This window comes from Dermochelys coriacea, chromosome 7 (genome assembly GCF_009764565.3).
Source record: "Dermochelys coriacea isolate rDerCor1 chromosome 7, rDerCor1.pri.v4, whole genome shotgun sequence".
NCBI classification, from domain to species: Eukaryota; Metazoa; Chordata; order Testudines; family Dermochelyidae; genus Dermochelys; species Dermochelys coriacea.
Window position 1 is genome coordinate 122,636,393 of NC_050074.1, and position 22,583 is coordinate 122,658,975.

The following is a 22,583-nucleotide window of genomic DNA, read 5'->3' on the forward strand; positions in this document are numbered from 1 at the left end:
AACATATAGAGACACATCGGGTTTAAACTTTGTCTAGCCTGTGAAGTGAGCAAAGTAGGATATTTGGAAGCTTTGGAGTCTCAGAGCCATAATACAGCAACTCGCACAGCAGTCAGTCTGGAGCAGGGGACCTCAGTGCTAGAGAGGGTTAACTGAGCACCAGTGCTGTAGGAAGTGTTACCCAGACACCGCTCTGTCCTGCATGTGCAGCTGCAGCAGGCACTGTGGCAGGGAGCTGTACGCTGGGGATGCAAACCAGGCCCTTGACTCCTCAGATAAATCCAGCCCCACAAGGCAAGCTGGACATCCCGGACCTGAGCTTGCTCCCCACCCAGGGCTGGCTGGCTGGCTGCGGCCAGACAATGCTCTGATAAGCCTCCCCACCAGTCAGCAACCACCCTGCCCCTGCCTCAGGGGTGCCATTTAGGGAGGTGCTCCCCCTCCCAAGTTTCATACCACATTATAATTTTACAATTTGTGTGTGTGCGTGTGTTCGTGGAGAGTGCGAGGGAGACTTTGTGGGTGTTAGTGGGTATGTGTTGAGGGAGTGTATTGGAGGAGTGTGTATTTGTTGTGGGTAGCACGTGAGAGACACTGCGCATGTGTGTGTTGGGGGAGTGTACGTGTGTGTGTGTGTGTGTGTTGGGGAGCTTGTGTAGGAGACTGCACGGGCCTGAGTGAGAGTGTCAGCATGCTATCTCTTTAAGCCGAGCATTCAGGAGCCTGACGCTTGTTCAGTGCTGCAGCAGCTCCCACTCCTGAGCCAGAGACACCAGCAAACAAGCTCCCTGTCCCCCCACCCCAGCTCAGTGGAGACCCACTCAGGCACGGCCACCTCTAGCATCAGGCAAGTTCCCCCAATGCCCTGCCAGCCATGGATCAGCTTCCTAAAGAAGGGAAGACTTAAGTGTAAACATGGGGCTCACAGCGTCTATACTGCCTGCTTCTGAGGAGCCATGTCACACCTCTGGCCAAGGCTGGCTTCAGCAGAGGAGTTGACTGTGCAAATCTCTGCAGCCCGCAGCCAGGGCTGTAAATCTGTCAGGGGATCCCTGAGTGCAAAGGGACTGAATGGAAGAAAAAGATGATTTTCCTCCAGTCTAGGCCAGCAGCTAAAGCCTCCTCTCTGTAGATCAGGTATGTGTGAGGTCTTCAGGAACCAGTCCGCTTCCCCTGGCTACTGCAGTTTGCAGGCCATGGTGAGCAGCAGGGGGGAAGTGAGAGTGAGTGAATTTGGGGAAAGAGAAGTGAGTGTGTCTTCTGTGGAGAGCCTGGCCAGCAGCCACAGCTCTTTCTGCTGTGCCTTCATGGGCGGCCAGAGAGCAGCGGCTGCTGGCAAGGTGCCCAACTCTGAAGGCAGTGCCACAGCCAGCAGCTGGGAGAGGTGCCTACGGGGTGGGGACTAAGGCAAATTTTGGGACTCCTATAGCCCCCACAAGCCCCCTCTAGCACCTCCCCTGTGAATAACTCAGCATGTCCTTGTCCCATGCTGCTTTAATAAATGGGGAACTCTGGGCATCTGTCTTACCTTCATGTATTGTAGATGGGTATATTTCTTATTGTTCCCTTCAGTAATTTGCCTTTAGCAGCCCTTCATCAAGGGAATTCATTTTTTCTAGACTCTGATCTTTCATGATCTTCACTGTGCTCTTTCTATTCTGACCTCCTTTTGCTCACTAGCGCTCTAGATCACACCCCAGGATTTCCTGCACAATTCTGTGCGCTCTCATTTATATTAGTTATTTCTGCCCCTCATTCTCACCCACAACGCAATCAATCTCTCTGTTCCTATTGCACAGAGACGGTCCCATGCAGCAAATGTCATATAACTTTATTATATGTTTACCATTTGTATAGTAAAAGCTTGAAGATTTTGTTAACTACATTATTATTTTTAGGTATCCTTTACTATTAAGTAAGTTAGTATTATAAGTGTGTTCAAGCTTACAATGAATTGTTGCTTTTCTAAGTGATGATAGGCCTTTGTTAAAAATAATAATGAACCCTTAGATTTCTGTCAGCCAAATAATACCCGGGAGGACATAGGTTACTGTAGAGCTGGGCAAAATCTTTTTGGCAAATAGTAAATTCACTGGCAAATGCAGTATTGGGGGGAACTGAAACTATTTGCGAATTTGGGTCAAATTTGGCAATAGGTTTGGCCAAGTAAAAACAGAAATTTTGGAAATATAACTCATTTTGAAAATGTCAGATCCACTCCACATTTTATTTTGAAAATGTCGGTTTGAATTAGCATTTAATTAGCATTTAATTTGACCAGAACAAATTTTGGGGGGGGGGTTCATTTAGTCAAGAAAACAAATTAATTTTTGGTTAGAAACTGACCAGTTTTTTTTCCTGGAAACCAAAAATCACTTTGCTCAGTTCTACATACGAGATCTCTCATGACAGTCACCATAATCTATAATCTGTCCCTGTCTAACATCCCTGATTTTCCTTCATGAGCTTCCTCCTTTTCCATCTTTTTTCAGTAGTTTCACATACAAGTTTTCTCCTCTTTGACTTGGTCTCTCTTTTCCACAGTACATTTTCTTACCTGTAGTAATTCTTTGGGGACTGTAGATATATTTATTATTGTTAGCATTTTTTATGACTCCCGCAGAGGTGCTAGGCACCTCACAGAAAAGCATGTCTGTGTTCTGAAGAGTTTGCCATTCAAATAGTGCATATGTGTATGACACATACATCTGCAGCTTCCAAATCATTAATACAGTGGGGCCCACTTAAATATATATCTCAACTGTGATGGGAATTATTTGACCTCAGTGCATCTTAGGGCCAGATTCTGTAAGAGTGACAGTTTCCATGCAGCAAACCTCAACATACTGTCCACAGAAATACAGTGAAGCCATCAAATGATCTTTGAATGAACTTGTTATACAAGATTCGTTAAATAAGTACATTTTCCCTGCACTGAGTTAAGGTATATTTTATAAATGAAATATTAAAATAATAAACTGGTTTAAAAGAATAACATTTTGATGCAAAAAGCTAACATCTCACAGGTTTCTATGGTACCATATAGTTTTATTAATAAATTATATGCTGACCTGATTACTGTATCTTCTGTGGAAGCCATCACAGCCCACAGCACTTATAAACACGTCCTAGCTGAATTCCTGATACTAATATTAGGCTATGGAATTGTGTCCAGAGTAACAGCTGTAACAGCAGTAAAGAATTTCAGACTCTCTGCTTCTAATACATGTGTGTAGAGGGGGTGGGGGAGGAGAGGGAGATGCTGTTTGGAATATATTTCCTCTGAGGCAAAGAGCTCTGATGGACTGACTTATATTTCATCTGGTGCATTCTGCTTCTGAAATATGAACTGCATTTCCATTCTGCAAAAGGCCTCTAGCATGATCTAATTCCATGATCATTGTAAGCACCAGAGCAAGTGAACCTGAAATAGAGAAGGAAAATGACAGAACCGAGTGTGGTAGTGTGGAAGAGGGAGGAGGGAGAATGGAAAAATTATTTTTAACTGCCTTGTTTTACCATGAGCTATTTTTGTATTTTCTAACTGGAATCTTATCTTGGTACAGTGTATAAATCCCCTGAATATGAATCTCTTGGATTTGACCTGACCGTAGAAAGATTGGTTTCCATTGGATACCCTCAGGAGCTGCTCAGTTTTGTCTATGATCCTGCTTTCCCTACCAGGTAAATGACTAAGAGATACTGATCCAGTCTACTTGTGGCTTTGAATGTTGTTCTGTGAAGTTCATAGACGTGAAATTTCAAGTTTTCAGAAGACACTTTCTAAGCCTTTAGTAGTGCACAGAACTTGGTTGAACATTCCCGATTGACTTGCAGTGACTGACCTCACTTGTGCAGAATTTTTGCACAGACAGCCTCCTTCCTTTCGTTCCTCCCACCTTGAGTTGCACTGAGCCTACTGTCACAAGTTCCCATGTCCATAATAGGAAGGTGGGTCGTAATGAAGCTGTCAGGACGGTTACACTGATCATGTTCAGTGAATTCACTACCTTCATCATGTGGAGGACAAAGAAGGGTTGCCTATGTGAGGACAACTGGCAGCAGCCTTACTACCAATCAGTCTTGAAGAAGCTCATTGTTTTCAGCAGTCATGGCATCTCCTTTTCCCAAAGGCTAGTGACTAGATAAATGAGCTGAAACTTGTATTGTGGTTTTGCCAGAAAAGATGTAGATCTCAAATCAGTAGCGGGGAATGACACGGCATTTTTTGCAGCTGACACATGCCATGTCTGGCTCTCCTAAACGCAACAGAGAGATGCACAGGACTGGAGAGGTTCCTTCCCATAATCAGCTCTCCATTGCATCCCAGTAGAATTCTCAGGGAATCACTAGGCAGGTGTGAGAGCCAAATTCTTGACCTTGTGTAAAAGCTACATATCTTCCCCGATGAACGTATAGCTAAGCTTTCTGTTGAGTTCAATGATCCTGTTTTAAGATCCATAGAGAGCAGGTCAATTTTACATTTTAACTGGGCAATGCAGGGGGTGGGGAGGGTGGTTACACAGCGAGACAGAAGGATGCATTAAAAGTGGATCAGCACAACCCTGCCCCCAGTGTTCAATTCTGTTTTGGATGGGACATGTAAGAATTGGTACAAATATTCTACTTCAAATAAGCACACTCAAGAGCTGATTTTGATTCTTGCTCTGAGTATGGTGCATTTGGCCACTCCTCAGTGTGTTTCTGATTTCACATCTTAAATTCCTTCCTTGACAGAGGCATGGTATTTGATACACTGTATGGAAACCTGTTGAAAGTTGATGCCTATGGGAACCTCCTAGTGTGTGCACATGGCTTTAACTTTGTGAGAGGGTGAGTACTGACAACCTGGCCATTAACTGGTCATTGGTTCTGGTTTGATAAATGGCTTAATAAACCATAAGGAATAGCAGACAATTTGTTGATAAAGAGAGGCTGCTTTTATATTTTTATAGGTTCAGTTTGGTTTACATATAAGAAATTGTGAATGTTCTGAAGTTAATGATATTTCAAAGTCTAGGAGAAAAATCAGTACAGTACAAAAAGGCCTATATTTTCTAGAGCAGTGGAAATAGGATAGGACATGGTGTGGGGAAGAGTTTAAGATAGGACAGTGTGTGGGGCTTTTTACCTGTGCTGGCATAATTCAATTTCAGCATTCTGTCATCAGGTAAAATAATTCAATTGTGTCAGCCCTTTCTGGAACAGGCAGAAGTCTGCATCGTATGAACATATGGTTCAGCTCACCAGTCTTTGCTTGAGAGAGGAGAAGGATTGAACTAGCCTAGGAGCTAAATTATTGTATGGTTTAGGTCAATGGGAAGAAAGGAGAGCAGCAGAATACGGACCCTGGACTTCAGAAAACCAGACTTTGACTCCCTCAGGGAACTGATGGGCAGGATCCCCTAGGAGGCTAATATGAAGGGGAGGGGGAAAACAACTAGGAGTCCTTGTGGTACCTTAGAGACTAACAAATGTCTGTTTTTGTCTTGAGACTAACAAATGTTTATTTGGGCATAAGCTTTCGTGGGCTAGAACCCACTTCATCTGATGCATGGAGTGGAAAATACTTTAGCAGGTATATTTATACATAGTACATGAAAAGATGGGAGTTGCCTTACCAGGTGGAGGGGTCAGTCTAACGAGACAATTCAATTAACAGTAGAATATCAAAGGAAGAAGAATCACTTTTGTAGTGGTAATGAGGGTAGCCTATTTCAAACAGTTGACAAGAAGGTGTGAGTAACAGTAGGGGAAAATTAGTATGGTAAAATTAGGTTTTGTAATGACTCATCCACTCCCAGTCTTTATTCAGGCATAATTTGATGGTGTCCAGTTTGCAAATTAATTCCAGTTCTGCAGTTTCACGTTGGCGTCTGTTTGTGAAGACTAACACGGCTACCACTCTGAAATGAGGGGGAAAGGAGTCCTGGAGAGCTGGCTGTATTTTAAAGAAGCCTTATTGAGGGTGCAGGAACAAACCATCCCGATGTGCAGAAAGACTAGCAAATATGGCAGGCTACCAGCTTGGCTTAACAGAGAAATCTTCGGTGAGCTTAAACACAGAAAGGAAGTTTACAAGAAGTGGAAACTTGGACAAATGACTAGGGAGGAGTATAAAAATATTGCTCGAGCATGCAGGAGTGTAATCAGGAAGGCCAAAGTACAATTGGAGTTGCAGCTAGCAAGGGATGTGAAGGGTAGCAAGAAGGGTTTCTACAGGTTAGCAATAAGAGGAAGGTCACCTCTATGAGTGGGACCCTTATTGAATGAGGGAGGCAACCTTGTGATAGATGATGTGGGAAAAGCTGAAGTACTCAATGCTTTTTTTGCCTCAGTCTTCACAGACAAGGTCAGCTCCCAGACTGCTGCACTGGGCAGCACAGTTTGGGGAGGAGGTGAGCAGCCCTCAGTGGTGAGAGAACAGGTTACAAACTATTTAGAAAAGTTGGACATATACAAGTCCATGAGGCTGGATGCAATGCATCCAAGGGTGCTGAGGGAGTTGGCTGATGTGATTGTAGAGCCATTGGCCATTATCTTTGAAAACTCGTGGCAATCAGGGGAGGTCCTGGACAATTGGAAAAAGGCAAATATAGCGCCCATCTTTAAAAAAGGGAAGGAGGAGAATCCAGGGAACTACAGACTGGTCAGCCTCACCTCAGTCCCCGGAAAAATCATGAAGCAGATCCTCAAGGAACCCATTTTGAAGTACTTGGAGGAGAGGAAGGTGATCAGGAACAGTCAACATGGATTTATCAAGGGCAAGTCATTCCTGACCAACCTGATTGCCTTCTTTGATGAGGTAACTGGCTCTGTGGATATGGGGAAAGCGGTGGACGTGATATACCTTGACTTTAGCAAAGCTTTTAATATGGTCTCCAACAGCGTTCTTACCAGCAAGTTAAAGTAGTATGGATTGGATGAATGGACTATAAGATGGATAGAAAGCTGACTAGATCATCGGGCTCAATGGGTAATGATCAATGGCTCAATGTCTAGTTGGCTGCCGGTATCAAGCAGAGTGCCCAAGGGGTCGGTCCTGGGGCCAATTTTGTTCAGCATCTTCATTAATGATCTGGATGATGGGATGGATTGCACCCTCAGCAAGTTCGCAGATGACACTAAGCTGGGGGGAGAGGTAGATACGCCGGAGGGTAGGGATAGGGTCCAGAGTGACCTAGACAAATTGGAGGATTGGGCCAAAAGAAATCTGATGAGATTCAATGAGGAGAAGTCCAGAATCCTGCACTTTGGATGGAAGAATCCCATGCACTGCTACAGGCGGGGGACCTACTGGCTAAGCAGCAGTTCTGCAGAAAAGGACCGGGGGATTACAGTGGATGAGAAGCTGGATATGAGTCAACAGTGTGCCCTTGTTGCCAAGAAAGCTAATGGCATATTGGGCTGCATTATTTAGTAGGAGCGTTGTCAGCCCATCAAGGAAAGTGATTATTCCCCTCTATTTGGCAATGATGAGGCCACATCTGGAGTATTCCGTTCAGTTTTGGGGCCCCCGCTACAGAAAGGATGTGGACAAATTGGAGAGAGTCCAGTGGAAGGCAACAAAAATCATTAGGGGGCGGGGGCACATGACTTACGAGGAGAGGCTGAGGGAACTGGGATTATTTAGTCTGCAGAGAAGAGTGAGGGGGGATTTGATAGCAGCCTTCAACTACCTGAAGGGGGGTTCCAAGGAGGATGGAGCTCGGCTGTTCTCAGTGGTGGCAGATGACAGAACAAGGAGCAATGGTCTCAGTTTTCTGTGGGGGAGGTCTAGGTTGGATATTAGGAAAAATTATTTCACTAGGAGGGTGGTGAAGCACTGGAATGTGTTACCTAGGGAGGTGGTGGAATCTCCATCCTTAGAGGTTTTTAAGGCCCGGCTTGACAAAGCCCTGGCTGGGATGATTTAGTGGGGGATTGGTCCTGCTTTGAGCAGGGGCTTGGACTAGATGACCTCCTGAGGTCTCTTCCAACCCTGATACTCTATGAGTCTAATAGTAAAGCAATGTGAAAACTGTGTGTGTGATGTTCTGCAGTCCCTATTGGCTGTTAGCATCCTTCTTGCCTCTATGAGTAGAAAGTTTAAATAAGAAAAGGGGGGAGTGCAGGGCTTGGTGCAAAATGTGTCCAAATAAGTTTCCAAATCCATAATCTGAGGCTAGAGTTGACGGAACGGAGGAACAGTTAAATTCAGTAGCAGCTGAACAGGGATCCCAAAGAAGCCATCGGACAGGCCTTCTGATAAGCTCATCTCCAGCCAACAAGTCTCTGCAGAAGGAAGTAGAAACCTTAAAAAATGAAAGATCAAATGTGTGCTCAAAGCTCTCATATGTATACGTAGCCTTCACGGACTCCAGTGGGGCTGGATAGGTGTAAATGTGCCCTGAGTTTGGCCCTGCTATGTATATAATGAATGCTTTGAATGCAAATAGCATAGTTCTGCCAGTGATCACTTAAAAATGATCTTTTAAGAGAATGAGAATAGTTACTTTTTTTTAACATTGCCAAAAATGTTTAATTGCAAAGAGCCTCATTATAGCCTCCAGCAAAACAACCTTGCACGTTGCTGATGAAAGCTGCATGTGGGTGTTTAAAAAAACACATAAAAACTAGGGGAAAGATTAATTATCTTAAACAAACAATGAAAATGCAGTGGATTTAAGTATCCCCAGCTATGAACTCAGGGATTAAGGTAAGGCTGTGGTCACTTAACTATTCTGCTTCCCTGTGTCAGATTTGTTCACTTTGCTGACCAACTATGGATATTTTCGCCCTGCTAGAGCTAACACAGCTATGGAGTGTGAAGTGGATTCTGTTCTTACTTTTGTGTCACCAACACACTATTAATTTCCCCCTCCGCATGGTAAAACTAGGTGTGGATTAAAGCTTGAGGGAATCTTGAGTTAATTGGCCCTTTTATGATCATATTCTAAGAACTACAGAGTATGCTATTGTTTTATTCAGTTTTTCCCTTTACCATCTTGTTTTTCAGGCCAGAAACTCGGGAGCAGTATCCAAATAAATTTATTCAGAGGGATGACACAGAGAGATTTTACATTCTGAACACGCTGTTCAATCTACCAGGTAAATCCCTAATTAGATACTGTAGGGTTTGATCCTTCATCACGGAAATGAATAGGAGTTTTGCCATTGACTTCCTGACAGCAGATTCGGACCTGTGCAGGTGTGCTTTGAGTTACATGAACACCTCTCTTCCTCCAGACTCCTACCCCAAAAGTTATTTTAATTTATGATGTTTGTCTTGTTTTAAAATTCTGCTTTGTTTCTTTGCAGAGACCTACCTGTTGGCTTGCCTAATAGATTTCTTTACTAACTGTGACAGATATTCTAGGTACGTTTATTGCCTGATTTTATAAAACTAATGGTATAGTGCAGTCTTGAATATATGTTTTAAATAATGGATGCACGGTACAGCACAAAGCTGCTCTACCGAGGTCCAATCTCCCACTAATGTCAATGCGAATCTTTCCATTGACATCACTGGGACTAAGATCAATCCTCTTTAGCTGTTTAATATAAAAGTGAATTCCATGCTGATGTGAAGTGTCTATTAACATCTCTGGAGACTGAAGGCCTAGACCAATTGGATGCAGTAAAGACATTGGCAATGCAACTCTTCCCTCACACTATGTGCGTCTCAATGCACTGGTTGCCACAACTTTGCTGTGGAGAGACAACCTCTAGATATGAACCTTGTGAATGGTTAGTTTCCATTTCCACTCTGTTCTTGGCACCTCAGCTAAGACTCCAACAAATAATGCTAAATGAGTTGGAGGTTTGATGACGTGGAAGTTTGTGATCTGAGACCACAAACTTACTACAAACACAGTGGCCCCCAAAGAGCCCTCAGATGTCTGTTTTCAATGCCTACCAGTTAGAATTGTATTTGAGCCAGTAACCTAGAGGCAAAACTCCCAAGGCCAATTACCAGAGCCACTTAGATTCCCCATATAGTAGTTTTAACATTTTCATGGCAAAGAACCTTGCTCACTCAAAAGTGAAATATGCTAATGACATGGGTTTGATTTAAAAAAAACCATTCACTTAATGAGAGAATTGTCTAAAATATTAAGTCTGGTTTTAATAACTTTAAAGGATACATTTTCCAAATGTTTACAGTAATTTTTGATTTACTGTTCATAGCAAGCTTTTTGAAGCAGGAAATGTACATGTTTTCTTTTTCCTCCATCATGTACATGCATCAGCAGCTGTTATCGTGGGGTTGTTCATGAGTGCTGTGCTGTCAATCCTTTTTGGTTTAGAAAAGGAACATTGAGACATATGGGATAGGGGGAGATAAAAAATCTATATTTACATGGGCTTACAAAGAGGTATATGTTTAAAATGGTAGGTTACATTTTGAGCTAGCAAACCTGGGATGCAGCTGCATGAATGATTCACATGATATGAAGTGATACCAGGTATTACATTCCTGGAAAGTAAAGGTTAAACACATATGCAGTTTTGCCTAGGAACACAGGAATTGCCATTCTGGATCAGATCAGTGGTCCAGCTGGTCCAGTATCCTATCTCTGAAAATGGCCAGTACCCTTTAGTGGACAATTATGGAATAATTTGCCCATAATAGAGTTTCTTCTTAATACGCATCTGTTAATGGTTGGCTTATGCCAAAAGCATAAGGTTTAATATCCAATATATAGTATAAAATCCTCTTTTGGATCTTACTTATGTAAAATCTTGGCCTTAGTGGTATCTTGTGATGGTGAGTTCCACAGGATAATTATGCACTATGATTATAAAAAAGCAACATTACCTTTTTATTAGTGTTTTAAATGTGTTGACTTTGAATTTCATTGAATATCTCCTTTTTCTTGGGTTATGAAAGAGGATAGTCAGCAACACTTAATTTACTTTATTATGTTAATCTTTTTGTATATCTCTATCCTGTCCTCTCTTATTTATCACCTGTTTAAACTATAGTCCCAATCTATCAATCACTCCTGAAATGGAAATATTTCCATGTCCGTAATCATTATGTACTTACCATTCCATTAGTGTCAGGAGGGAGAAACTAGAGTCACAGTCACAAAAACCTGAAATACCGCATTACTGGTGTATGGTCCAGAGACGGGAATCTGCTTCCTGAAGTTCTGCATGAATAGCACGTTTGGGTAACACACATCTCTAATGCTGCTATATATACCAAGTCTGTTCAGATAGACTCCATTAACTGGAAACTATTTACAGGGGCATTTTCTCAATCCCAGCACCCAGGACGGAATAAAAGAGGAAATCGTGAATACAAATTGGGAATACAAGCTTTGTCTATCAGATATATTGCACTATCTTGTCTCCCTGGTTGCTCCTTAATCACAGAGGTCCTGTGATATATGCACACTTCTTACTGGCTGCTGTTCTTTATCTGACATATCTGATCTCTTTTCTTTCCTCATAGCTGTGAAACAGGATTTAAAGATGGAGACCTCTTTATGTCGTTCAGGAGTATGTTCCAGGATGTCAGAGATGCTGTTGACTGGGTTCATTACCAGGTGATTGGAACTCCTTGGGATTTTTTATTAGTCATTAATTGAGCTACACCTGTCTTTAACTCTTGAAATGGAAGCAGTTAATATGTGACTATATCCCTATAAAAGAAACCTGTTTTGCCATTTAGTGACCAAATATGTGATTGGTGCAGGACTACACCCTTGGGGATGATAATATCTCTCTCATTGCACAAGAGAATCCCTCTGTCCTTCTATCTCATCCAATCCTCATTTTCCTTACCTATAATTAACAAGCAATTAAAGATTGCACCATGAACCATATTTGCATTTTATACCATGTATTGAAGTTGTGGACTATTAATTTTTGCAGTATTGATTTTATTGTACATCTTCTCTAGAGTGTTAATTGCTTTATGCTGCTAGGAAGCTGTTTGTGCTGGATGGAGAATTTCATAAGTTTTGATCCTCTGCTTAGTGCAGGGGACAACCTGATTTTATATACACAAACATATATACTTATGCTATTTGGGTTTCCTGATCAATAACATTTGTAAATATGGCAGCCGAATGCCTGATTCTGCTCCCTTTACTTCCAGGAAGAGTCCCATAATGAGTAGGATGGAGCACTTTCAGATTATTTGATCACATTTTATGCTTCAGGTTGTCATCTGATTTCTACAAGATTCAGAAGGGAATTTTTCAAATAGAGTTTTGCACAATTGACCAGGTGCTTTGTTTGGCTTTTACCTTCTACTGAAGCTCTAGATCACTGCTGGAGACAGGAGATCAATGCTCTGATCTGGTATGGCAATCTATATTAGTTTCTGTTTCTATCACATTCCTTCCTGAAAGGGTTGAAATGGTGTTAAAGTGGATTATTCACCTCTAAAATTACCACCAGAGTAGGGAACTGCATGGCTTATAGGATTTGTGCTTTGTCTCTGAGTCACCCATTCAGATTCATTCCTGGTTTGTATTTTTACAGGGCTTTGATGGTGTGGAAGTTGGAAATAAACTGATGTGTATAAGATCATTAAGCCCAGCATCTCATGGATTTCTGTTATTTCTATTTCAGGGAACCCTCAAGGAAAAGACACTTGAGAATCTGGAGAAGTATGTGGTGAAAGATGTAAGTGTGGGGTTACTTTGCTGTGCTGTGGGACATACTGTACTGAGAACACAGGCAGGAAGTGTGGGGAAAGAAGTAAAAGTGTTGATTTGTTTTACTGAATTAGAAAACTGATAAGCATGGTTTTTATTGTAACAACCAAAGACAAAGTGGAAAGTTCAGATCCAGCCTGGGTCCCAACCCAGTAATCCACGTGGCTAGGTTTTCATCCACACATCTATTAAACAGATTACAAAAGCTAGAGGAGAATTTAACACGTGAGGGAGGTGATGGTGTTGGTGAGGCACATGCAGACTCCATTGGTGGGGGAGGGGACTGTTTCTTTTACCTGGCTGTTCTATTAGCACCATAAACCACAGTGATGCAGCTCTATTGACCTCAGCTTCAGAAGAGGCTGACATCTTTTCCAGACAGAAGTATTGATATAGCCAGCCACTGAATGAGGCATGAGGGGGAGGGGGAAATTCCAAGAAACCTTCCAATCTCTCAAACTTCCCTCTAAAGTGAGTGCAATGTCTGACCTAGGAAAGCTGAAACTGTTCACGTCTTCCTGCTTTCGGACTGCCTTTGAAGGAAGTGTGAGCTGCAAGTGAGCATTCTGCAGCGAGTCTCCATGAGTAGGCCCCATGTACAGTAACTCCTCACTTAACATTGTAGTTATGTTCCTGAAAAATGCGACTTTAAGCGAAATGATGTTAAGCGAATCCAATTCCCCTATAAGAATTAATGTAAATGGGGTGGGGGGGGTTAGGTTCCAGGGAAATTTTTTTCACCAGACAAAAGACTATATTGTGTGTGTCTACACACACAGTATAAGTTTTAAACTAACAATTTAATACTGGTACACAGTGATGATGATATTGAAGCTTGGTTGAGGAGGTGAAATCAGAGGATGGGATATTTCCCAGGGAATGCCTTACTGCTAAATGATGAACTAACAATTGGCTGAGCCCTCAAGGGTTAACTTGTTGTTAATGTAGCCTCACACTCTACAAGGCAGCATGAATGGAGGGAGGGAAGACAGCATGGCAGACAGAGATACACACCGTGTGTGTGTGTGTGAGAGAGAGATGCACATTGCTCCTTTAAGTACGCTGACCCCACTCTTAAGTACACTGCCTTTTTAAATTAATCAGCAAGCTGAGATGGCAGCTGCTGCAAGGAAGCTCCCTCTGTCCTGAGCCCTGTCCTGTGTCCCCCCTGTTCTATGGAAGATTGGGTAAGCAGAATGCAGGAGCAGGGGGGAGGGGAACACCCTGACATTAGCCCCCCTCTTCCCCTTCCCCTCCTGCCCCCCGCACAGCAAGCAGGAGGCTCTGGAGAGCAGCTCCAAGGCAGAGGGCAGGAGCAGCACATGGCAATGGGGGGACATACAGCTGAACTGCTGGCAATTGGTAGCCTGTTGGGCAGCTGCCGCACAAGGAACTTAGGGGAGCAGGGAGCTGATGGGGGGGCTGCCGGCCCACCCTGGTTCCAAGCCCCCACCAGCTTGCTCCAATGGGCTGCTCTTCCTGCAAGCAGTGGACAAAGCAGGCGGCTGCCAAATCACATTATAAGGGAGCATTGCACAACTTTAAATGAGCATGTTCCCTAATTGATCAGCAACGTAACAACGAAATGATGTTAACTGGGACGACTTTAAGTGAGGAGTTCCTGTATAGTAAAAATTTATCTGAATGTCATTTGGTTTAAAGTACTGATACCAGCCAGTCCACATTATAGAGTCATTGCCTGCCTGCAATGTTTCATTTTAAAGTAATTAACCAGTCTAGTTACCTGTCTGCAAGCTGCTTTGGAAACTTCTGTTTTGGGGTAGTTGATCACTTGTAATTTACACATGGCTGAATTAGGATTTATAACTTGTTAATAAAAACAGCTCCAGCCTCAAACTCACTCTAACTTTGGTGTTTGAATTATGGCACATCCCTACCTGTAGACTTGGATGTTCAAACCTCCTACCGAAGGGCTCATTTTGGTAATTTACTAGGAGCCCAAGGACCACATCAAGTTTGTCTGGTAATGGGTGAGCATGCTACAGTGTGTGAAGTGCCACTGAACTATTTAATATCATCATGGGGAGCTCAGGGTCTGTGAGCACCTGTGGACACAGTTAAAGATACCCATTTACATTTCTTCCACTCTTTTCATTTCTGCATGCAAGGAAGTTTTCCTGATGCTGTTGCCAGTTTCAAATGTGTTGTCTTGCAAGCATGATTTTAATTGACTTGTTTTTTCCAGTGGTAAAATGTCTGTAATCCTTGTGTGTCATTTTAGGGGAAAATGCCATTACTGCTCCGCCGCATGAATGAGGTTGGAAAAGTGTTTCTTGCCACAAACAGTGACTATAAATACACAGATGTAAGTGCTGATGGAACTACTTGGATTTGCGTAGAACTTAATGAAGAAAAACTGGATATTCATTTTCATACATTTTCTGGTTTCAGTATGACAACTTTGAGTGTATTATATATTCTTCCTGAGTGAGAGGTAGTGTGATTTAGGGATTAAAACAGAGGACTGGGTTTCAAAACTCTTGGGTTCTATTCCACGCTCTGGTATTAATTTATGGCGTGACCTGGGGCAAGTCAGTTACCTCATCTGTGTCTCAGTCTCTCAGCAGATGAAAAGTGCTGGATAAATGCAATGTATTTTTATTTTTAAAACTAGTAGCCCCCAAAATGCAAAACTTTCCCTATAATCAAACTGTTCTGATGCATACATGAAGACATCAGACAATCCTGAATCTGTGATCAAGTGACAGTCCAATAATTTTTGAACCATCAAGGATAGAGGGCTAGAAATTGGTGCTTTATCTGGGTGGAGAGAAGCTGGAAATTACCTCTTTTTAGTGGTGCAAGGCATTTCTTTAAAGCCCTGGGAAATCGCAAGATTTATTATGCATAAAAAGCTTACAGATCATTTTAAAGGTCTCTAAAATATATTTGAAGTAGTGTGCAGATTTTTGAAGGCAAATCTACTCTTTGATTATAAAAATTACTGTTTTATCTCCAACTGATGTTTTATTAATTTTGTTCCCAAATTGTAATAAATCTAATGCCAAAACTGACAGTAAATTTTAAAACTAAAAAAGTTATGTAATCTGAAAAGGTGGAGACTGAGAAGTATGCTGTTAAACTACACAAATGTGTATTTTAAAAGCCTAATTTTGTCTTTCAGAAAATTATGACTTATTTGTTTGATTTTCCACATGGACCAAAGGTATGTGATTCTAGGACTGCTGTTTTACTAGAAATTAATGCACGTAATCATCTCTGTGTAGCATAATAGGATTGCATAATGACAGGTTTCAGAGTAGCAGCCGTGTTAGTCTATATTCGCAAAAAGAAAAGGAGTACTTGTGGCACCTTAGAGACTAACAAATTTATTTGAGCATAAGCTTTCGTGAGCTACAGCTCACTTCATCGGATGAAGATGCATCCGATGAAGTGAGCTGTAGCTCACGAAAGCTTATGCTCAAATAAATTTGTTAGTCTCTAAGGTGCCACAAGTACTCCTTTTCTTTTTAATAATAACATAATAATGTTGCATTTTGCAGTCAAAGATCAGTATGAAACTGACAAAGTTTAGATTCCAATAAGAAATCTTATTGGAGAGCAAAAGGGCTTTGTAAATGGAAAGGAATATCTAGGGTCTAATATTGATCTCACTGGCATGACTAAACTAACTTCAGTCATGTTAGTCCTGATTTAACTGGTATAAGTTAGGGCAGAGGTAGGCCCTGAAATGTTTAAATGTAAAGGAGCTGGGAGCTCCAAACCTTTGTCTGCTTAGTACATTCAGCTTAATCGATTACTTCATCAGTCAGACAATGCATGGCTCAGCTCCTGTTTTGTGGAGTTACTTAATTATTTTCATGTGCCTGTCAACACTGCACCTGGGCGCACGTCACAAATGAAAATCAGTTTGCTACATTAAACTCCCCACAGTAAATGAAACAAAAAGCCCCATCTCTGAACTGCTGCCATCTCCTCAATGACAGTCTATAGTCAGAAAAATCTTTTGACTCAAAATATGTGCTTTTGCACCATGCTGTGAAGGTTGATGTATTCAAGCAGGGGTTATTTTCATAATGGGCACCCTTCACTCACTGAAAATACCTCCTGTCCTTGAGAATACCAGCTAGGGACTGTAGGCAAACCCTGACTACCTCCTTCCCTCCCGGATGCTTTCAGCAAACTTCAGAGAAAGGTGTGCTGCATAGATAAATGCTGATGGGTGCTTGTGCCTCTGATGCATGGCTTTGGTACAGAGCGGTTACACAAGTGGGTAGGATTCCAGGCTGTTTCCTACCACCTTTGAGAATGCTCACAAAGCCAGGTGCTGACTTCGCAAGAATCCAGTGTTGTTTGCAGTGTGGTTGTAGTTGTGTTGGTCCCAGGATCTGAGACACAATGTGGGTGAGATAATGTCTTTTATTGGACCAACTTTGGTTGGAGGAAGAGACAAGCTTCGAAGCTTCACAGAGCTCTCTCTCAGAATAATACAATGAGCATGGATCTATGCAGGATGTCACTTTTATACAAAAACTGGCAGCTATGTAATTTATGGTATCCTTCACTGCAACAGCTGATCTATTATCTTACATGTTCAATGCAGTCATTCCATTTCAGCACATGACTTCAGTCTCCCAAACCAGGCTGGACTTAGTCAGTACTGGATGGAAACCTCCAAGGAAAACAAAATGCTTTAGGACGTGGTGCTGGTAATTCGGTACTCTCCGTTCTGAACCATTACCACAGAATGGTGCTAAGGGCACTATCCTGTTGGATTTACCCATTTTACAAAAAAAGATACATTCCTTTTAAGTAACCATTCCATTGCATTTTTTTGCAGGGTTATCAGTATCAGCCCCAGTCAGATTCCACTTTATTTATAATCTGCTTTCCTAAATTTCTCTGCAGTGGAATTTCTCTTGGATGTAGTATTTTTTGCTTTCTCCTGTAAACTGTAGTGTTTCTTGGTGGTGATAAATATCTGTCATGTTGGACCCAGAGGTGTCTGCATTTCTGTAGTGTATGGCGTGATTCCTTGATATATAGTTTATGAAAGTGTTCTGGGATCCTTCAGGATGAAAGGTGCAATAAATATAGCAGCTTGTATCATAAAGTGTATCAGTGATTTGAGAAGAAGAGGCTGAAGGCAACTGACACTTTTATGGTTCTTGTTTCTTCCTTTCCTAGCCTGGAAGCTCTCATCAGCCATGGCAGTCCTATTTTGACCTAATCCTAGTGGATGCACGAAAACCCCTATTTTTTGGAGAAGGCACAGTATTACGGCAAGTGGACACTGTAAGTATTGCATACAGAGCACACTTACCCACATGGTTTCTTTAGGCAGCTTGGAACAGGAACTGGAGCTTTTCTAGACTGGACTCTGCCTTGAAATTCATGGAAGGCACTGGGCTGGAGTTTCCTTTTAGTTACACCTGGTCAGCCTCATTGCTATCAGAGGTGTGTGTGTCACGGGCAAACCTTAGTCCTTCCTAGCTAAATTAGAATACAGCAAACTGTGTATTGAGAAGAGTGAAATACAAAACCCCTCCATGTGAGTGAAAGCTGCCTCCAGTCTTCCAGGAAGAGACAGGGGTCCAAGAGAAGGAAGAATTAGGAAAAACCGGACAGAAAAGATCCACCACACCAGTTGCCCGTCACTAAAGTGATTTATTTCCTCTTCTGTACAGGTTACTGGCAAGTTGAAGATTGGTACCTACACAGGGCCTCTGCAGCATGGCATCGTCTATTCAGGCGGTAAAGCAAGAACAATCTCATGTGTATTGTATAATGAGCATAAACAGAGATTTAGTTTCTCAGCCTACTGGCATAATCTGGGGTTGACAGGTTAATCTCTGGTAGTGTTTCTGATAGGCAAGCCCTTCAGTGTAACCTGCTGGACGTGCTCATCATCTAGTATTGTGCAAGGATTTTAAAGGGCATGGGAGAGCTCTGGCTGCTTTAGCACACTTGGGACTTGGCCAGCAGTTCTCAGCTGTTTTCATACTGCAATGCCATGTTCAGCTACTTGCCAGGTGTCCCCAGAATCCTCTGCCCAGTTTGCATGTTGCTTCAAAGGAAGGGAAATGGGAATGAGGGTGATGGCTTACACAGCTCTTCTGACACATGAAAAGGATCTGGCTCATTCACTTCAGGGGAAGATGAGAACAGCACTGACCACCCTAGGTACTGCCCACAGCCTGGGAACCACAGCACTGAGTACTTTGTGCAGGCATTCCTATAGTGCAGATAGCTGCAAGTGCTTGGCTACTGTTATGATGTGCTAATATAGAGCAGACTGGGGTTTTGGGGAGACCCCAAAGGATGCTGCTTTCTGGGCCAGTGGAGATAATACACTTGGCAAAGATGGTTTCTGGGAAGAGATGGCCAGCTTGCTGTGTCCGTAGCCCACAGCTCCCTGTGTCTTGCCTGTCAGTGTATGCTCTGTGAGTAGCTGCAATTACTGGACACTTGTGTTTTTGCACTGCAGTGACAGGCATGTGCCTGAGTTGTGAGCATCTGAAATGTGAGAAATTTTTCCCTTCATTTCACAATTGCTGACCCATTCTGTTTTCATTCCCTCTCAGGTTCCTCGGATACTATCTGTGACCTGCTGGGGGCTAAGGGCAAAGACATTTTGTACATTGGAGACCACATCTTTGGAGACATTCTAAAGTCCAAGAAACGTCAGGGCTGGAGGACCTTCCTGGTGATTCCCGAACTAGCCCAGGAGCTGCATGTCTGGACTGACAAAAGCTGTACGAAACTAGGCAACATTGACCTCACTGCGGCTGGTCTATTGTAACTGAGGGGAGATTTTAGCACTATTTCTCAAGATTGCATTGTTTGTATGTTGTCGAGGGGAAAAGCTGGGGCAGGGTTTAGAGGGGCTCTATGACAGGATGCATCTGCCTTTGTTTCTTTTTTTCCTGAGATCTTTCCCTTGCTTTTGGCATCTGTGTTAGGGGATGATGCAGTCCTGTTACCCAAGGGAAAGGATTGGACTACTTGCTCAGCCTTTCAGACCACAGTCCTGGCTGTTGCTGACACTGGCATCTCTTTGCGAGGATGTATCTAGGCCTTTTGCATTTGGGCACAGTGGAGGGGAATTAAATTTGCAGCTGCATTGTGTATTAAAATGAGCTCTACATAAAAGCTGTGATCTGATGGGCTAAAGTGTTCCAAATCCAAGTAATTTTTTTCCTAATAAGCCACACCTCTTTCTCTGACTGGATCAGTATGTCCCTGAAGTGACCAAATGGTCACTTTTCAAAAGCCTTGTTAGAAAATGGTTTGTTATTCATTAAAAAGTATGTGTTAGCAGATTATGTTCTTCTTATCATGGTGTCTGATCCACTGACGCTGTCCCTCTCTGGAGGGAGTTCCAGCTAATTAAGAGGGAGGGCTGCTTTCTCAGCTCACCCCCCCACGCCACTACTCTCCCCCTTCTCTTCCTCCATTGGCATCTCTGTCAAAGTGGTGCCTGAATCCCATCCTGAGTCTCAAGCACTAACAGATCTCTGCTGTCACTAGGCTAGCTCCTTTGCTGGTGAAGCGCTTGCAGGGAAGAAGCAATGAGGATCTCGTTTGTTGTGTTTAATCATGTAGCTGCAGAGTAACAGTGGAACAGCAGTGCTCTAAAAAGCTTAGAGATTTATTGTACTTATCCATGATGTAAAGTTGCAGGCAGATGAGGACAGGGAAGGCAGGTGATCGGGGAGGTGTGAGGTCAGAGCAGGGGGAAGTCTGAGGTGAAAGCAGCTCCCATGTTTAATCCTTAGGATGAGCAAAGATCCCATTCTCCCATGGGTGGAACACAGCAGCTCACCAGTGTTATAGAGGAACTAGTGTAGCATTAGTCGCAGTATTGGACTAGCGGGGTCACCATGCTGCTCTCCTTACACCTCAATTTATTTGGGACCCAGCTTCGTTCCATTCAGCTGCAGACAGCGGCAGGAATCACAACACAGGACAGAACTGCCTTCAGTTAGAACCATTTCAATGGCCCTGTCCTGCAGCCCTGCTCAGACACATTGCCTCGTTGATGTCAAAGGAATTACTTATATAAAACCTGCAGGTGTGGGCCCTAAAGCAGCAGGGATCAGTCCCAGAAAACAAATCCTGAGCCCTGTCAGGCCTGCACGGTGTGCATTCAGCTCTTTATCTGAACCATCTAGATTAGACACCTGTTTCTCGCCATGTCCGCCCGAGCAGTTGCGCACTCTGCTTTATTTTCCTTTCCTGGCCACAGCTGCCTCCTATAAGAAGAGCTGGAAATGTGATGCTTTTGCTTTTGGCACTTTCAGGTTTGGCCTTCTGACCCTCTTTCTTCTCTTTTATGGAATTGTTCAGCCCTTTTTGAAGAGTTGCAGAGTCTGGACATTTTCTTGGCAGAGCTGTACAAGTGAGTATTCCAACATTTGTATAATAATTTCCCACTCCACATTAGCAGCTGTCATTTGAGGATCTTAATGCAGTTTTGCAAATATTAGATAATGAATCCCAACAAGTCCCCTCTAAGTTAGGTAAGCAGTATCCTCTTTTTGCACATGGGGAAACTGAGGCACACAATGGTTATGACTTGCTAAAGGTCACACAGTGAGTCTGTGGCACAACCAGGAGTTGATCTCAGGAGTCCTGACTCCTAATAATCTTGGGTTCTACCCACAAAGCTAGCCTTCTTTCCTCTCTAGACCATACTTCCTAACTAAAAAATACCCTAAACCTCCTAGTTTCCTAAATGTTTTCAAACAATGTTGTGTAATTTTTCTTCTGTAACCAGGCATTTGGACAGTAGCAGCAACGAACGGCCTGACATCAGTTCCATCCAGAAACGTATTAAGGTATCAGTTATAAAAACACTTTTTCACACTGTATACTGGGATCACTTCCCTCAGCACTAAAATGCAGCCACCTTTGGGGTGAAATGCAGCAGCATTACACAATAACTTTCATAGGCAGGGAATTATATCACGTTCAACTGAAATTAAAAAGGAGCTTTAGGTAGACAGAAGGTTATTACCCCAGTTGGAATTTGGCCAGGTCATTGGGATAGCACCTGCACTGTTAAGGAGAATGCCCTGGTCAAGACCTTGATTTTATGCCTGATCTAAAGGTGGCACTTGCAGAAGCATAGTGCCCCTTGGTACCATTCTGGGGCATTGATTCCATATTGAGTCAGATGGGCCACCTGTTGGCTGTCTGTCACCACCTCCTACAGCATTCTTGGTGTTCACTGGAAGTTTCCCATCTACTGATCAGGCAAACCCTGTTCAGATGATATCACAGCCTGGTGGGATGGCTGCAGCTATGATGAAATGTCATTGATTCCAGTATAGCTTTCTCCTCCATTAGATATGAGTGTGGCTGCTGTGGGGTCTCACTATTAGAACACACACAGCCTGTTAAGTGCCTCTCTATTCTGAGACCTGTGCAGAATCTGAGCAGCCCAGGAACTCAGAATGTCCCAGTTACGTGACAATCTTTTCCCAGTCTCTCTGCTGGAGTTTGCATTGCTATCTGTCTGGCCAGAGCATTTAATCTGCCTTTTGCTTATAGAAAGTGACTCACGACATGGACATGTGCTACGGGATGATGGGAAGCCTGTTCCGTAGTGGCTCACGACAGACCCTCTTTGCCAGCCAGGTGATGCGTTATGCAGATCTCTATGCAGCATCTTTCATCAACCTCCTGTACTATCCGTTCAGCTACCTCTTCAGAGCCGCCCACGTACTGGTAAGTTGTAACCCACTGAGAAACCAGCAGCAGTCCTGACAGGCAAATGCCATCAGAACTGTCTAGTGAGTGGTGTTGGCAGAACCAGATAAACACTATTAAGGACTTGGGGACATCACTACTGTAGTGCAGAAGACAGAGGAAACTCACATTCTCATATTATGGCTTGGAGGCACTTAAGCTTGTTATTGAGGTGTCTGAGCTCTTCAGTGA

General features: G+C 43.0%; 1 protein-coding gene across 8 annotated transcripts in view; it reads left to right on the forward strand.

The window, feature by feature from the left end:
• The window catches only part of NT5C2 (5'-nucleotidase, cytosolic II), an 84,858-nt gene that overhangs the window by 60,542 nt on the left and 1,733 nt on the right, over positions 1–22,583 (forward strand). For all 8 annotated transcript variants that reach the window (XM_038409375.2, XM_043519878.1, XM_043519879.1 and 5 more), the window contains 14 exons: positions 3,567–3,684; positions 4,738–4,833; positions 8,999–9,090; positions 9,301–9,358; positions 11,444–11,537; positions 12,571–12,624; positions 14,899–14,982; positions 15,802–15,843; positions 17,826–17,933; positions 18,326–18,392; positions 19,223–19,393; positions 20,988–21,039; positions 21,418–21,478; positions 22,194–22,370. In XM_038409375.2, coding sequence (XP_038265303.1) covers positions 3,567–3,684; positions 4,738–4,833; positions 8,999–9,090; positions 9,301–9,358; positions 11,444–11,537; positions 12,571–12,624; positions 14,899–14,982; positions 15,802–15,843; positions 17,826–17,933; positions 18,326–18,392; positions 19,223–19,393; positions 20,988–21,039; positions 21,418–21,478; positions 22,194–22,370 — 1,274 coding nt within the window. The remainder of the gene's footprint in view (positions 1–3,566; positions 3,685–4,737; positions 4,834–8,998; positions 9,091–9,300; positions 9,359–11,443; positions 11,538–12,570; positions 12,625–14,898; positions 14,983–15,801; positions 15,844–17,825; positions 17,934–18,325; positions 18,393–19,222; positions 19,394–20,987; positions 21,040–21,417; positions 21,479–22,193; positions 22,371–22,583) is intronic.